The sequence below is a fragment of the Elgaria multicarinata genome, chromosome 8 (genome assembly GCF_023053635.1).
Source record: "Elgaria multicarinata webbii isolate HBS135686 ecotype San Diego chromosome 8, rElgMul1.1.pri, whole genome shotgun sequence".
Taxonomy (NCBI): Eukaryota; Metazoa; Chordata; class Lepidosauria; order Squamata; family Anguidae; genus Elgaria; species Elgaria multicarinata.
In genome coordinates this window covers 6,645,631-6,661,650 of record NC_086178.1, presented here as the reverse complement: position 1 = coordinate 6,661,650, position 16,020 = coordinate 6,645,631, and the positions used below count along the sequence as shown (strand labels likewise).

General features: G+C 51.1%; 1 protein-coding gene across 1 annotated transcript in view; it reads right to left on the bottom strand.

The window, feature by feature from the left end:
• The window catches only part of LOC134402375 (alkaline phosphatase-like), a 29,571-nt gene extending 13,963 nt beyond the window's left edge, over window positions 1-15,608 (bottom strand). Inside the window, exons 1-6 of the mRNA XM_063131792.1 lie at window positions 15,536-15,608; window positions 13,330-13,446; window positions 8,438-8,553; window positions 5,992-6,166; window positions 3,667-3,839; window positions 1,836-1,970 (exon numbers count right to left, since the gene is read on the bottom strand). Of these exons, the coding sequence (XP_062987862.1) occupies window positions 1,836-1,970; window positions 3,667-3,839; window positions 5,992-6,166; window positions 8,438-8,553; window positions 13,330-13,446; window positions 15,536-15,608 (789 nt within the window). The remainder of the gene's footprint in view (window positions 1-1,835; window positions 1,971-3,666; window positions 3,840-5,991; window positions 6,167-8,437; window positions 8,554-13,329; window positions 13,447-15,535) is intronic.
• Window positions 15,609-16,020: the final 412 nt, after the last annotated feature.

The following is a 16,020-nucleotide window of genomic DNA, read 5'->3' as shown; positions in this document are numbered from 1 at the left end:
ACCATTTCACTGATGGGACAGCGGGTCTCTCCATCCCAGGTGCTGGAGATAGACACCAGGAGAAAAGCTTCTTTCTGTGAAAATCCAGCAATTTTTTGGGCTGCCACAGCAATTTCAACAGCATTGGGGGGCAGCTCACCGGTGAGACAACAATGCAGGCCCCCCTCCTCCCCAAGCACTGGAAGAGAGGCGTTTTTTTGTCCCCACTCGGCTCACTGGGGGCTTTCGACTAGCCACTGACTCTCAGCCTGGCCTACCTCACAGGGTTGTTGTGAGGATAACATGGAAAGGAAAAGGGCTAGGTATGCTATCTTAGATTCCTTGGAAGAGGGAAAAAAGGTGGGCTAAAAATGTAATAGTAACTATTAATAAATATTAATATTTATTATTGTATTTTGGCCCCACCTGGGAAAAACGGGCACGTTAGACGTCAAAGCACAACTCTCTAGTTAAGATCTGGGTACAGCTGTTGAGGGGGGGGTTCTCAACAACTGAGAAGCCCCACCCCCTCTCTCTCCCACCCTCTCCCCACCCTCTCTCTCTCTCTCATGCTTCCCCACTGGGCCTCAAACAGCAGGGGGAACATGGAAGTAGGAGAGAGTTCTCCACATCTCGAAAAACGTCCGATCCAGATCACAAATGTAGGCGCATTTGCGACCACAAATATTTCCTCCTCCATCCTGGCGCGGCTTGAAGGGCCGCCCCAAATAGCGCCCTCTTCGTACAGGGGCAGAACTGAAGAGCTGAGGCTGGATGGGGGAATGCGCGGCCGTTGTTGGAGGGGAATCGTTGGTCTAAAAGTGAGGAGGGCTGCACAGAGAGGCTGCAGCAGTGTTACATGGTGAGGCAAACATGCTGTTTTTCCTGCATCCACTTTCCTCTCTGCTAAAGAGCTTCTCTAGGCATAGGAAAAGTTCCGTAGCCTTACCAGGGGGCTTTCGTCTTCCATGGACTTTTTGCATGCACGACATGCTCCTTTCAGGGCCGGCCCTTCCCTGAAGCAGCCTGATGCAGGTGCATCAGGCAGCAAAATTTGGGAAGAGCTTCAGGATGGCCGGCTGCGCCTGCCGGCCATACTCACCGCTTCTTGGCTTCGCAGCCGGTGAGACCAAGAGACGGCCGCTCACCTGGGCTGGTTGGGTAGCCCAGCGGCCGCACTCACCTTCTTTATTCCACTGCTTCTTGTTCCAGCTGGCCATGCAGGTCGCCGGCGAGACCAGGAAGCAGCCGGCCACTCGCTCGCTCGCTTCCCCGCCTCTCCCGAAACGCTCACGTCTCGCAAGACTTCTGGGATGAGGTTGGCTGAATTCTCACGTGTCTTTCGCGCCTCGTCCCAGAAGTCTCGTGAGACTTGAGAGTTTTGGGAGAGGCGGGGCGCACGAATGCGTGCCGAAAGAACAAAATGGGGGGGGAGGTTTAAGCAGCAGGTGGGCATTCTCTTGGATCAGGAGGCAACATGCTTTGAGCCAGGCCTGCTCCTTGACACGTGACCATGTGATTTTGAATTGAAAACTTCCCTTCTCAGCAAGGCGCCATTTTGTTTAATAAAAGAGCGCCATCCAGTGGCAGAATGATAGCGCAATGCCAACTTTACACACTGGGGAGATCCTGCGATATCCCAGCAATAACTTTAAATACAGCATTATCTTCTATCTTTTTAAAAGCGAGGTTACTGGGGGATTGCATGGGAGAGGACGTGTAATGGCTTAGCAAATGTCCATGAGTGGCCAATCATGAATGTGCAATAAATCACTCGTTTAGAGAAGCTCAAAAATTCCCAACCTAGCCAAGGCTCAGGTTTCCTCTCCAGGCTCCTGCCCAGTCGACTCCAATACCTGCTTGCCGTTCAGCCACTTTTTTATGAGGTTGAGGCCATCTTTCCTGGTCCCGTTCTGCTTGGGATCATTTGGATATTCCGGGTCAGGCGTCTGCTGAGGTGTCATGTATGTCCGGCCCCCGCCTAGAATCACCTGCCAAAAGGCATCAAGCACCATGACTGTTTAGCCAGTGTTGCCATTTCATAATTGTCAGAGGCGGTTCATATTTTAGAACAGTTTCTCCCAACTTCTGGTCCCGGTTATCCATCTGGCCGCTGCATTTTGCACAAGCTGCAGCTTCCAAACCATCTTCAAAGGCAGCCCCACGTAGAGCGCATTGCAGTAATCTAACTTGGAGGTTAACAGGGCGTAGACAATTGAAGCCAGGTTATCCCTGTCCAGATAGGAGCGGAGCTGGGCCACCAACCAAAGCTGGTAGAAGGCACTCCATGCCACCAAGGGCACCTGAGCCTCAAGAGACAGAGATGGTTCTAGGAGAACCCCCCAAGCTACGAACCTGCTCCTTCAGGGGAAGTGTAACCCCATCCAGAACAGGTTGAACATCCTCCATCCGGTCAGAAGAACCACCAGCAGCATCTCAGTCTTGTCTGGATTGAGTTTAAGTTTATTAGCCCTCATCCAGTCCATTGTCACAGCCAGGCACCGGTTCAGCACATCCACAGCCTCACCTGATGAAGATGAGCAGTACGACAATGGAATCGGTTACCTAGGGAGGTGGTGGGCTCTCCCACACTAGAGGCCTTCAAGAGGCAGCTGGACAACCATCTGTCAGGGATGCTTTAGGGTGGATCTCTTCTCGATCCTCCCAGAGTGCAGGACATGGAATAACGGGCTCAAGTTACAGGAAGCCAGATTCCAGCTGGACATCAGGAAAAACTCCCTGACTGTTAGAGCAGTACGACAATGGAATCAGTGACCTAGGGAGGTTGTGGGCTCTCCCACACTAGAGGCCTTCAAGAGGCAGCTGGACAACCATCTGTCAGGGATGCTTTAGGGTGGATTCATGCCTTGAGCAGGGGGTTGGACTCGATGGCCTTGTAGGCCCCTTCCAACTCTGCTATTCTATGATTCTATGATTCTATGAAAATGAGAAGTAGAGCTGCGTGTCATCAGCGCACCGATGACAACACACTCCAAAGCTCCGGATGACCGCACCCAACAGTTACAGGTAAATGTTAAACAGCATGGGGGACAAGACTGACACCAGTGGAATCCCGTACTGGAGAATCCACGGAGGTGAGCAATGTCCCCCAAACACCACCTTCTGGAGCTGACCAGCCAATAGGAGCCTGTCTCCCACTCCCAGTTCAGCGAGTCGTCCCAGAAGGACACCAGGGTCGATGGTATTGAAAGCCGCCACGAGATCAAGAAGAATCAACAGAGTCACCCTCCCTCTGTCCTTCTCCCGACATGGGTCATCATACAGGGCGACCGAGGCTGTTTCCGTACCAAAACCAGGCCTGAAACCCGACTGAAATGGATCCAGATAATTGGTCTCATTCAAGACTGCCTGGAGCTGGCCCGCAACCACCCACTCAAGGACCCTGCCCAGGAATGGGACATTTGCTAATGGGCTATAGTTATTAAGATTGTCAGGGTCCAGGGAAGATGTCTTCATCACACAGTTAAAGCGGCAGGTGCCCTGCCCTCATGACCAGATACAAAAGAGGGCAGCCCCAATGGTCAGACCACCGAGCCATGCCCACAGATCCCCACACGAGCCATGCCCACAGATCCCCACACATGCCTGAGCCATGCCCACAGATCCCGCCACACACACACACACACACACACACACACACATACACACACACACCCCTCTACTCACGTTGATTTCTGTGTTGTGCACCAGCTGGTAAGCGATGTCCTTGCAGCCTTGCCGGACGGCCTCGTCGGGCAAATCTGCATCACCGTACCACTCCCGGCTGACCGAATGCGCGTAAGAGGCTCCTGGAGAGGCGTGCTGGACACGAGTGGTTGTCACAATCCCCACGGACCGGCCTGTGATGGGAGAGGAGGAGCATTGGGGTGGGGGGTGGGGAGACAGGCCGTGAGAACGAAGGGGGCGTTAGTGATAGCACAACACGGGACTGATCTGTCAAGATGTCCAGAGATGAATACAATGGACTTGCCAAATCTGATGCCTCCCCAAGGTGTTGGACTACAACTCCCAGAACCCCCCAGCCAGCATAGGAGTTGCGGAAGAGAGATGGAGCCATCAGTGGACTGAGATGTATCAGCCACAAACAGAGGAGAGGCAGAAGTTTAAAGGTGCAGAGAGCACCCACCCACCCACCCTTTGTGTTTCAGCAGGGCTTTAAATCCATGCAAACAATACCTTGTGACCTACACCATTCATAGTAGGGGGCTATGGGTCAAAGCTCTCTCTCTCTCTCTCTCTCTCTCTCTCTCTCTTGTTGTTGTTGTTTATTCATTCAGTCACTTCCGACTCTTCGTGACTTCATGGACCAGCCCACGCCAGAGCTTTCTGTCGGCCGTCGCCACCCCTAGCTCCCCCAAGGTCGAGTCTGTCACCTCCAGAATATCATCCCTCCATCTTGCCCTTGGTCGGCCCCTCTTCCTTTTGCCTTCCACTTTCCCTAGCATCAGCCTCTTCTCCAGGGTATCCTGTATTCTCATTATGTGGCCAAAGAACTTCAGTTTTGCCTTTAATGCCATTCCCTCAAGTGAGCAGTCTGGCTTTATTTCCTGGAGTATGGACTGGTTTGATCTTCTTGCAGTCCAAGGCACTCTCAGGATTTTCCTCCAGCACCACAGTTCAAAAGCATCTCTCTTCTTTCGCTCAGCTTTCCTTACGGTCCAGCTTTCGTAGCCATAGGTTACTACGGGGAATACCATTGCTTTAACTATGCTTTAGCTATTGCTTTAACTATATATACATCTGCCACTAGGTTCCGTTTGGCCAAAGCACCCCCTGCTACAGTAATACAGAAAATAGGTTTATTCTGACGTAGCTCCACACTGCCCCCTAGAGTATGTGGTGAGTTGGCACCATGCCAGGAAACCCCCATAGGCCGTTTCTCACCTTTCGCTCCCCATCCAAACGTCAGCTCTTTTGCACGATGGGTTGCCCAGTTAGAACAGGGGAGCCCTTTTATCGTTCAGGTATAAGGCCACAAGGAAGGATGGTCTAGCCACGACGTGATTTTCTGATTTGACAGCTGGATCGCTGACGTCAGAAATGGAGGCTATCTCAGTACTAGACAAAGCAACGTTCATTCTCCGCTAAGGGGGCAGCTTTTACTGTAGTCAGATTGCCATCAAAGAGAGAGTTTGCTCATCCCTGTTGCCTTCCTAAGAGAAGAGTGAGAAGGGACCTGACAGCTGTCTCCCAATCCCGGAACAGCGGTCACTTAGAAGAGCAAACAGACTGTTTCTCTGCCACCCCAGAGGGCGGGACGGTTATTATTATCATTATTATATTTATTTGTATCCTGCCTTTTCCCCAATATTGGGACTCAAGGCAGCTTTACAAAGTTAAAAGATACACAATTAAAGATATGTAAATAGAAACATACAACAGTTAAAATATAATTAAACTGGCTGCAACATTAAAATGTTTAACATTCATAGAATCATAGAATCATAGAATAGCAGAGTTGGAAGAGGCCTACAAGGCCATCGAGTCCAACCCCCTGCTCAGTGCAGGAATCCACCCTACAGCATCCCTGACAGAGGGCTGTCCAGCTGCCTCTTGAAGGCCTCTAGGGTGGGAGAGCCCACGACCTCCCTAGGTAACTGGTCCCATTGTCGTACTGCTCTCACAGTCAGGAAGTTTTTCCTGATGTTCAGCCGGAATCTGGCTTCCTTTAACTTGAGCCCGTTATTCCGTGTCCTGCACTCTGGGAGGATCGAGAAGAGATCCTGGCCCTCCTCTGTGTGACAACCTTTTAAGTATTTGAAGAGTGCAATCATGTCTCCCCTCCATCTTCTCTTCTCCAGGCTAAACAGGCCCAGTTCTTTCAGTCTCTCCTCAGAGGGCTTTGTTTCCAGACCCCTGATCATCCTGGTAGCCCTCCTCTGAACACGCTTGCTTAGCTTTGCTTTTAGTCTTATCTATGTATTGATCTTTAGTCTGCTACATGAATAAAAGCTTTGGACTTTTAACCACTTGTGTTGTAACTGCTCGTACCTGACAACTTTGCCCGATGGAGGATGGAGTCCACCTCGTTGCCAAAGGTGGTGTTGCACTGACCGTAGATGGCTGCAGCGCTCACGCCCAGGGTTTTCGCGTTGGTCTTCACCCCGCAGAGGTAGGCTGTGCCCGTGCCAGCGCTGTCTGCCACCTGCCGGTCGACGTTGTACGTCTGCCAAGAGAAAAGGAGAGGTGCCATGCCTCCGTTTGTCTGGGGAGATGATGGGTGGGCAGCTGCGTCGCTAGAAGGCAAGGGTCACCAGGAGAAATGGTGCAGCAGAAGGGAGGTGTGAGGACACCAAGGGAATTCGTTTTATAGGTATCTTATAATCATCAACAACTTTATTTCTTTATTTATTGCACTTATAGATCACCCAATAACCAGAGTTCTCTGGACAGTGTACAGGTAAATTAAAAATATAATATACACAACACAATACAAAAAATGTTAAAAACAGCACTTAATGAAACCAAGATAAACCAGCAGCAAAGAGTTAAAACAGTGCAGAGTAGCAAAATAAAAGGTGCAAAGATCTAAAAGCAACACACAGAGACACACAGACACACACACAGACACACACAAGCAAGCAAGCAAGGTAGTTCTTAAAATGTTTGAGAGAATAACTGCCAGACTGTTTTTAATGTTCACTGTTTTTAACTTTTGTACCGTGTTTCTTCAATTGTAAGACACCATCGATTGTAAGACCCACACTAATTTCAGTACCACCAACAGAAAAAAAAAGCTTTGATTCTAAGAAATAATAAATGCACCCGCGATTCTAAGACGCACCCCGTTTTAGAGATGTTTATATGGGGGGGAAAGTGCGTCTTAGAATCGAAGAAATATGGTAAATCGCCCAGAGAGCTTTGGCTACGGGGCGGTATATAAATGTAATAAATAAATAAGTAACTGTAGCCTCTGCCCGGAAGGACATTTCAGCAGATGAAGACTCTTCTCATTGCCTTCACAACAAGGTTCACCTGTTGAAATGGTTCTTCTGCATAACCACTGATCATACAGTAGTAGGGTGACCATATGGAATGGAGGACAGGGCTCCTGTATCTAACAGTTGTATTGAAAAGGGAATTTCAGAAGTGACCAGATACAAAAGAGGGCAGGGCTCCTGCAGTTTTAACCGTTGTGTTGAAGAGGGGATTTCACCAGGTGCTGCGTGCATACAAATGACACCTGCTGAAATTCCCTTTTCAATACAACGGTTAAAGATACAGGAGCCCTGTCCTCCTTTCCGTATGGTCACCCTACACAGTAGCCTTGCCTTCCTTTGCACCTGAAACCATTGGCCAGCCTAGAGATAGGTACAGAGATTTCCTGGAAAGCAAGAACTATTATACGAATTAATTATAGTAGCTTTTCTAGATCACCATCCAGAGCCAGCGGCAAGACCCCCCACAATGGGTCCCCTCTATCTTCTCATCGCCACGGTCACCAGCTGCTTTTCCTCCTCCTCCTCCTCCTCCTCCTCCTCCTCTTCCTCCTTCTCCAGGCTGCCACTGGAGGAGAGAGCCAGGGAGTGAGTTGCCCAGGGCATCTGCTGCTGCTAAGGGCCGGTGCTACCATAGAGGCCACTCAGGCGGCCGCCTAGAGCGCCAAGGTAAGGGGCACCGAACGCAGCACTCGGAAGCCGCTCTCCCACAGCGGCTCTGAGAGGGCGGCTTCTGGGCATGCCGTTACGAAGCCGCCCACCTGCCCCAGCGTCCTGGCTTTGCTTCAGCTGAGCACCCACCCAGCCGAAGTGAAGCCACGCCCACCCCTCCACCCCAGCATCCTGGCTTTGCTTCGGCTGGGCACTCACTCAGCGGAAGTGAAGCCCTGCCCACCCACCCCGCCCCAGCATCCTGGCTTCGCTTTGGCTGGGTGGGCGCCCAGCCAAAGCAAAGCCAGAATGCTTGGGTGGGCGGACGGGCGGGCAGCTTTGGAACGGCGCGCCCGGAAGTCGCTCTCCCAGAGCAGCTTCCAGTCGGGTGCACCGTTCCAAAGCCGCCCCACCCCACCCCAGCGTCCTGGCTTCGCTTCGGCTGGGTGGGCGAGATGGCGCCCTGCGGCCTAGGTACGCTGGGGGGGGGGGGTGAAAGCAGCTCACCTGCCTAGTGCGCAAAATAGTCTGGCACCGGCCCTGCTGCTGCTGCTTCTCACCACCACCATTGTCTGGGCCAGAGCAAGAGTCGGGTGAAGAAGCAGGCTGCAATGGTGAGCAGGAGTAGCAACTCCAGGGGGCTCTTTTCATTGGCCCCCGCTTGGGTACGGGCCCTCGGCAGGCGCCCGACCACGCCGACCCTTGACATTGGCTCCGACCCCGTTCATGCCAATTCCCCATTGCGGAGTAACACAACGAAAACCTGACAGGTCCCTGCCCCAAGGAACTTACACTGTAAATGTCTGCAGAAATAGATGGAGGGAGAGAAGCAAGCAACGGCTACACACCTTGGACAGGGCAACGTAGGGGAATTTCTCCATCGCCAGCACGCCATCCTCCCCGGAGCCTCCGGCCTGCTGTCCCTTGTAGATGCGGGCCGCGGAGATGGTGGGCACCCCCATGCCTGCAAGCACAGCGTTAGAACCTTCATGAGGGCTGTTGGGTGATTGAAGGATGTTTTCAGTTGATTCATCACCTGCCTCCGAAGCTATTAACAGCACAACACTCTGTATGGGCACTCAAAAGTAAGCCCCACTGTATTCAATGGGGTTTCTCCCAAGTAAGTGTGTTTAAGCGGACATCCTAACGGACTCTGGTTTGGTCCATTTGGATAGCACCAAAATGTGCACTTTTAGCCTTTTTGAGATATGGAAGAGGGCCTGAGATCGCTTGTAAAAGGCTTTTTATAGGAATAAAAACACAAGTGCTAAAATATGTCCAAAAGAACAAGCAGTCTGTTCTCCACCCATCAATCCACTGCCTTTTAAGATGATTAATCCACCAATTACAGCTTGCAACACGGATGGTTATGAGTGACTTTCGTTTGCACAGCACTGGATAGTGCAGCCTGGGCTAAACCCGGATTCTGTTTTTGTTGGAGCATGGAAAAAAGGAACAGGACGGTGGGTAAAAAGGTGGATGGGTAGGAAACGACCAGAGGAGAGGGTCTCCTAACACTGCAATTGGGGCGTGGGGGGGGGGGCGGGGGCGAGGAACAGGAGCTGGTATAGCCTAATAGGAAACACACCCAACTGTTAATCAAGAAATTAAGAACATAAGAACATGAGAAGTGCCTGGCTGGATCAGACCAAGGGTCCATCTAGTCCAGCACTCTGTTCACACAGGGGCCAAGCAGCCATCGGGACCAATAAAGCAGGACATGGTGCAACAGCACCCTCCCACCCATGTTCCCCAGCAACTGGTGCACGCAGGCTTACTGCCTCGAATACTGGAGATAGCACACAACCATCAGGGCTAGTAGCCATGGATAGCCTTTGCCTCCAGGAATTTCTCCAACTCCCTTTTAAAGCCATCCAGATTGGCGGCCACCACTACATCTTGTGGTCGTGAGTTCCATAATTTAACTCTGTGCTGTGTGAAGAAGTCCTTCCTTTTATTTGTCCTGGATCTCCCACCAATCAGCTTCATGGGATGAACCCGAGATCTAGTATTTTGAGAGAGGGAGAAAAATGTCTCCCTGTCCACATTCTCCACACCAGGCATAATTTTGTACACCTCTATCCTGTCTCCCCTCAGCCTCCTTTTTTCAAGCTAAACAATCCCAGCTGTTGTAACCCTCCCTCATAGGGGAGATGCTCCAGACCCTTGATCATTTGAGTTGCCCTTTTCTGCACTTTTTTCAGCTCTGAACTAAGTTCTTAGTTCAAGTCTCGCCTCTGCTGTGAAGAGCAGGACCTGGCGAAGAAGCAAGACCCACCTTCTGTGCATCTTTACCAGATATGGGGGGGGGGCTCTTTTGACACCAACAATAATGGGTTCAGATGACGGCTAGGGTGACCGTATGGAAAGGAGGACAGGGTTCCTGTATCTTTAACACTTGTGTAGAACAGCTGAAGACCTTTTTTATTCTCTCAGTATTTTAACACTTAATTTAAACTTAAATTTAAATGTTACTGTTCTAACTCTGTATTTTAATCATATCAATTTTGCTGCATGGTTTTATCCTGGTTGTGCTTTTATACTGTATTTTGTATTTGTGTTTTTAACCTGTTGGTTGTTTTATTATGGTTTTAATTTTTGTGAACCGCCCAGAGAGCTTCGGCTATTGGGCGGTATAAAAATGTAATAAATAAATAAATAAATAAATAGAACAGGGCATTTCAGCAGGTGTTAATATGTATGCATGCAGCACCTGGTGAAATTCCCTCTTCATCACAACAGTTCAAGCTGCAGGAGCCCTGCCCTAGAATTACCAGATGCAATAGAGGGCAGGGCTCCTGCAGCTTTCACTTTTGTGACAAAGAGGGAATTTCACCCGGTGCTGTAGGCATACAAAGGACACCTGCTGAAATGCCCTGTTCTATACAACGGTCAGAGACACAGGAGCCCTGTCCGCCTTTCCATAGGGTGACGCTACAATGACGGGTTCAGATGTCCTGGAGACATGCCAAGGGGCAGTTCTAGCCTTGCCTTCCCCTGTGGTTTCCCCCCCGGAGAGTGCAGCACCCAGGGCCCTCTGCTGGGTTTTGCTTATGCACAGAGACGGTCCAGCACCCGGGCAAACCTTTGGTCTCTGTAGCACAGCAGCCCACAAGCTGATGCCCGCCAGATGTGTTGGACTGCAACTCCCATTATCCCTAGCCAGCACAGCCACCAGTAGGGTGACCATATGAAAAGGAGGACAGGGCACCTGTATCTTTAACAGTTGCATAGAAAAGGGGATTTCAGCAGGTGTCATTTGTGTATATGGACAACCTGGTGAAATTTCCTCTTCATCACAACAGTTAAAGCTGCAGGAGCTATACTAGAGTGACCAGATTTAAAAGAGGGCAGGGCTCCTGCGGCTTTAACTGTTGTGATGAAGAGGGAATTTCACCAGGTGCTGCCTGTATACAAATGACACCTGCTGAAACTTCCTTTTCAATACATCTGTTAAAGATACAGGAGCCCGGTCCTCCTTTTCATAGGGTCACCCTAGCCACCAGGGAAGGCTGCCGTGGCCCTTTGTAACACTTGGCTCTCGTCCGTCTTCCAAGCTCCCTGGATCCTGGAGCCGTTCTCCCCGCCAGCCCCCAAGATAAGCAGCCTGAGGGCGGAATGACCTGGCCGGAGGCGCCTCGGAGCAGCCCAAAACCTCCCACCTGCGCGTGATGAGCGGCCTTGGCCGGGCCCGTCGCCCGTCGCCCCGCTGCCAAGACCGGCTTTGCACAAACACCAGGCTGAGTTATGGGGGGACGCAGCTGACGGCGCCAGCGTCATCGGCCAAGAAGAAGGGGCATAAATCAGCTCAGGGAGGGGAGCCGCACGGCAGCGCGGAGGGCGGGGAGTCCGAGCCGAACCTCCGAGGAGAGACAAGCAGCGGAGGCTGGTGACTCCGACACTGGAGGGGCTGTGCCATCCAGGGCCGGCGCTACCATTAGGCCAATTAGGCAGACGCCTAGGGTGCGGACCTCACAGGGGTGCAGCACTGCCCTTTAAGGGTCACAGTTTTATGCAAATGAGCTGTTTTAAGAAAAAAACATCATAAAAGGGAAATCGAATAGGTCAGAGACTCTTCCTGAACAGCTGAATCGAAGTTGGCAATTTGGGGTGCGGGTGCAAATAGCTCGCCTTGCCTAGGGCACAAAATAGTCTAGCACCGGCCCTGGTGCCATCGGAGCCAGAAGCCTCCAGGGCAGAAAAGAGCTTGACCCCTTCCCTCCTCCCCTTTCTGGACCTCTGCGGGCAGAGTTGAGCCAGAAGGAGCCAAGACGGAAAGCGGAGGAGGAAAATGCTCCGGACTGGGACACAAAACAGGGGCGGCAGCAGGCCGAGACGTCTGCCTCCGGCCGTGGTCTTCCTCCCACAATGCCGCCTGATCCAAAGCGTCTTTCTTGACGAATGCAATTTCTTGACGAATGCAATCAAGATCTAAGAACAGCCATTCCACCGCCCATCGCTTTACGAATTGAGGCCTTCTTGGTCAAACCACACCTATTGATCATAACTGACCAGTCTGATTGGATTGATGAGATTTCTTTGAGGCTCCACCAATGTGGGCTAATGATGATGATGATGATGATGATGATGATGATGATGATAATAATAATAATAATAATAATAATAATAATAATAATAATTTATTTCTTACTCGCCTCTCCCTCGGGATCGAGGCAGGGAACAACACAGAATACGAAAATATTATAAAATCCATAAAACTGATTAAACCATATAAAACGAATACATTATTAAAATAACAGCAAGACATCTTAAAATGTGACAGGGTAGGCCTGCCGGAAGGCTAAATCTGGCCCTGTGCTTACTCAGCACGCACGCGCATTAGGGTGACTGTGCGTTGTACTTTGCAGAGGGCAGTCCTCTACCTGAAGGTGTCCTTTATTGGATGGACAATCCCATCCACGTCTTGTTTTAAGTCAAATAACCACATGGCGGGAAATTGCCCACGCACAGTTATTTCCAAGGCATCAGCCTAAGCAATCTTTGGGGAAAACACGCAAGAGAACACCAGCAAACCGGGGGAACCCAAAGATTCGTAGAATCATCGAATCATAGAATAGCACAGTTGGAAGGGGCCTCTAAGGCCATCAAGTCCAACCCCCTGCTCAATGCAGGAATCCATTCTAAAGCATCCCTGACAGAGGGTTGTCCAGCTGCCTCTTGAAGGCTCTTGGGTGGGAGAAGCCACAACCTCACCAGGCAACTGATTCCATTGTCGTAACAGTCAGGAAGTTTTTCCTGATGTCCAGCTGGAATCTGGCTTCCTTTAACTTGAGCCCGTTATTCCGTGTCCTGCACTCTGGGAGGATCAAGAGAGATCCCGGCCCTCCTCTATGTGACAACCTTTGAAGTATTTGAAGAGTGCTCTCATGTCTCCCCTCAATCTTCTCTTCTCCAGCTAAACATGCCCAGTTCTTTCAGTCTCTCCTCATAGGGCTTTGTTTCCAGACCCCTGATCATCCTGGTAGCCCTCCTCTGAACACGCTCCAGCTTGTCTGCATCCTTCTTTGGGGAAAACATTCTAAGTCACCCAGGTCAGGTTTTTCCGCTATGGTGCAATGACTTGCATTTCTATTTCAGTTATAGGCATTCTTTCTAAATTTGTATCTATACCTATAAGTTAACAGATCCAAGTTTTATACAAATCTGACTATTTTTTTTTTTGGGTCCCCCTTTTTTTGGGGAGGGGGGAATGGAGGATGCATAAAGTGTGCAGACTTACCATCACCCAAGAATAAAATGAGGTTCTTTGCTCGGTGATTCATAGGTGTCAAGTTGAGAGCCGATTCTAGGGTCTGCCGGGCCTTGGCGTTCCAGTAGTGGGGATTTTTTTCTTCCTCTAGAGGCCCCGAGGAGAGAGAGAAATGTTGCTTCTTTGCACAAGGCATGCTTAGTTGATGGAACTTACTCCCACAAGATGGGGTCGTAGACACGAAGGACAGAACCACAGTGGAAGCCAGGTTTGCTGACAGGCAGCCAGGGACCGGCGTCCAGGCTGGGGCAATTGGTAGTTCCGGGCAGCCGGGCAGTTCCCAATGCAAGAGCTCTGAAGGCACAGCATAGGGGTGCGCCCCACACTGCCCCAGTCAGAATTGGTCCCTGCCTGGTCAGAGTTCCACCCTCCCTGGGCAGCTGCAGGGATAGACAGACATTCAAAGCAGCAGCGTTGTGGATCTTGGAGTTTGCAGCTTGGTATTCTGAATCCTCCCATTCCAAATCTTCCATCTTGTGGGACTGGAAGAATTCCGATTTCGAGGGTGTTGCGCCTTCATTCTGAGCACCCATTTCTCTACTGTTGTACCAGCATTCTCTAACCCGATGCCCTCCGGATGAAACTCCCAGGGCCTGCTGGCTGGGGGATGCTGGGAGCTGTAATCCAACGCATCTAAAGGACACCAGGTTGGGGATGGATTAATTTCACAATCCATTATAGTAGGGTGACCATATGGAACGGAGGACTAGGGCTCCTGTATCTTTAACAGTGGTCTAGAAAAGGGATTTTCAGCAGATGTCATTGGTATGCATGCAACACCTGGTGAAATTCCCTCTTCATCACCACAGTTAAAGCTGCAAGAGCTCTGCCCTCTTTTGTAACTGGTTACTCTAGTATAGTTCCTGCAGCTTTAACTGTGGTGATGAAGAGGGAATTTCATTGGGTGCTGCATGCATACAAACGACACCTGCTGAAATTTCCTTTTCCATACAACTGTTAAAGATACAGGAGCCCTGCTTGCGGTACATCTGGCCTAGGGCTGTGTGCAGGTGCATGAATTCCCTCCCCCCAAAAAACAATTCTTAGAAAAGCACTCTGCACGTTCCCAAAGGCATGATTTAATTGGGCTTTTATTAAAAACAATCGCTGGTTCCCTGAATAAGAGAAAGCCTACCCTGCAATGTCTAGAGCAGCCTTCCTCAACCTAGGGTGCTCCAGATGTGTTGGACTGCATCTCCCAGAATGCCCCAGCCAGCAGAGCTGGCTGAGGCATTCTGGGAGCTGTAGTCCAACACATCTGGAGCGCCCCAGGTTGAGGAAGGCTGGTCTAGAGTATTAGAATGTTGGGTCCAGCTCCAGCTGAGAGCCCCCTCCCTCCTGCTACCAACTGTCTCTGGAGAGGCCACCAGTGAGGGAGGAAGCAGCAGCCAGGCACCCCTCCATCATGCCTGGGTCCAGCTCCAGCTGAGAGCCCCCTCCCTCCTGCTACCAACTGTCTCTGCAGAGGCCACCAGTGAGGGAGGAAGCAGCAGCCGGGCACCTCTCCACCGTGCCTGGGTCCAGCTCCAGCTGAGAGCCCCCTCCCTCCTGCTACCAACTGTCTCTGGAGAGGCCACCAGTGAGGGAGGAAGCAGCAGCCAGGCACCTCTCCACCGTGCCTGGGTCCAGCTCCAGCTGAGAGCCCCCTCCCTCCTGCTGCCAACTGTCAACTGTAACTGCTGAACTATGCAACTAAGATTGTAGTGCCTGAATTTGCTTTCCTTTTCCCCCTCCTCCTCCCTCCCAGTCCCCTTTCCTTTTGTGTCATGTCTTTTAGATTGTAAGCCTGTGGGCAGGGACTGTCAAGAAAGACTTTTGTAAGCCGCTGTGAGAGCCTTTTTTGGCTGAATGGCGGCATAAAAATGCTTAAATAAATAAATAAATAAATAAATAAATAAAAGCTGATATGGCACCCCAGAACGCAGTTGGCACCCATCTGCCCCCGGCCAGATTGCTGGGCCTTGAGCTCCTGCAAAAAGAGAACCGCAGGTCTCCGTTCTCGTGAGATGCAGCACCCACAGCTTAAGGAGGAAGTTGGTCTTTGAGTGAAGCAAGGTTGCTCTCTTTCAAAACACACCCAAGCACCACCAGCTCATCCAGAAACACCTTACGCCCGGGTTTCATTTGGGTGCAAAAGACTTTTCTCAAGCTCGGCAAGAAAAGGTTGGGTTCTCACCTAAGGAGGCATCCGAAAGACGGGCGCAGAGGCAAAGGAATCCATGGATGCCCAGGGCGGCCGGGAGGTTCATCTTGCAGCTGGGTCACGGTAGAGTCTCCGAGCAAAGCTGAAGAGGCAGCAGTGAGGTGCTGCGTGGCCCTCTCAGAGCTTTTATGCTTCTCCTCCCACCTTTGATCCCAGGGAGACACGTGGCCAAGAGGTTGGGGGGGAGGAGGAAGGGGGGGAGGAAACAAGGGTGAAGCACCCATCCCCTGTCCCGAAAGACGGAGTGATAACAGCATTCCACGTCGCCATTTCATCACCGCTGCTTTTCAGAAGGCAACGGGTAGAGAGGTTTCCCCCCACTGAATTGCCAAGGCTGGACGCAGAACTGACAACACCTCTCGCAGCTCCAGCTAGAAGTCAAAGGGCCCGATCCCATCAAGGGGACACAACACATTCCTGGAAGGCGAAAGGGACGCCCCTCCGTCCTGGTTGCCCAG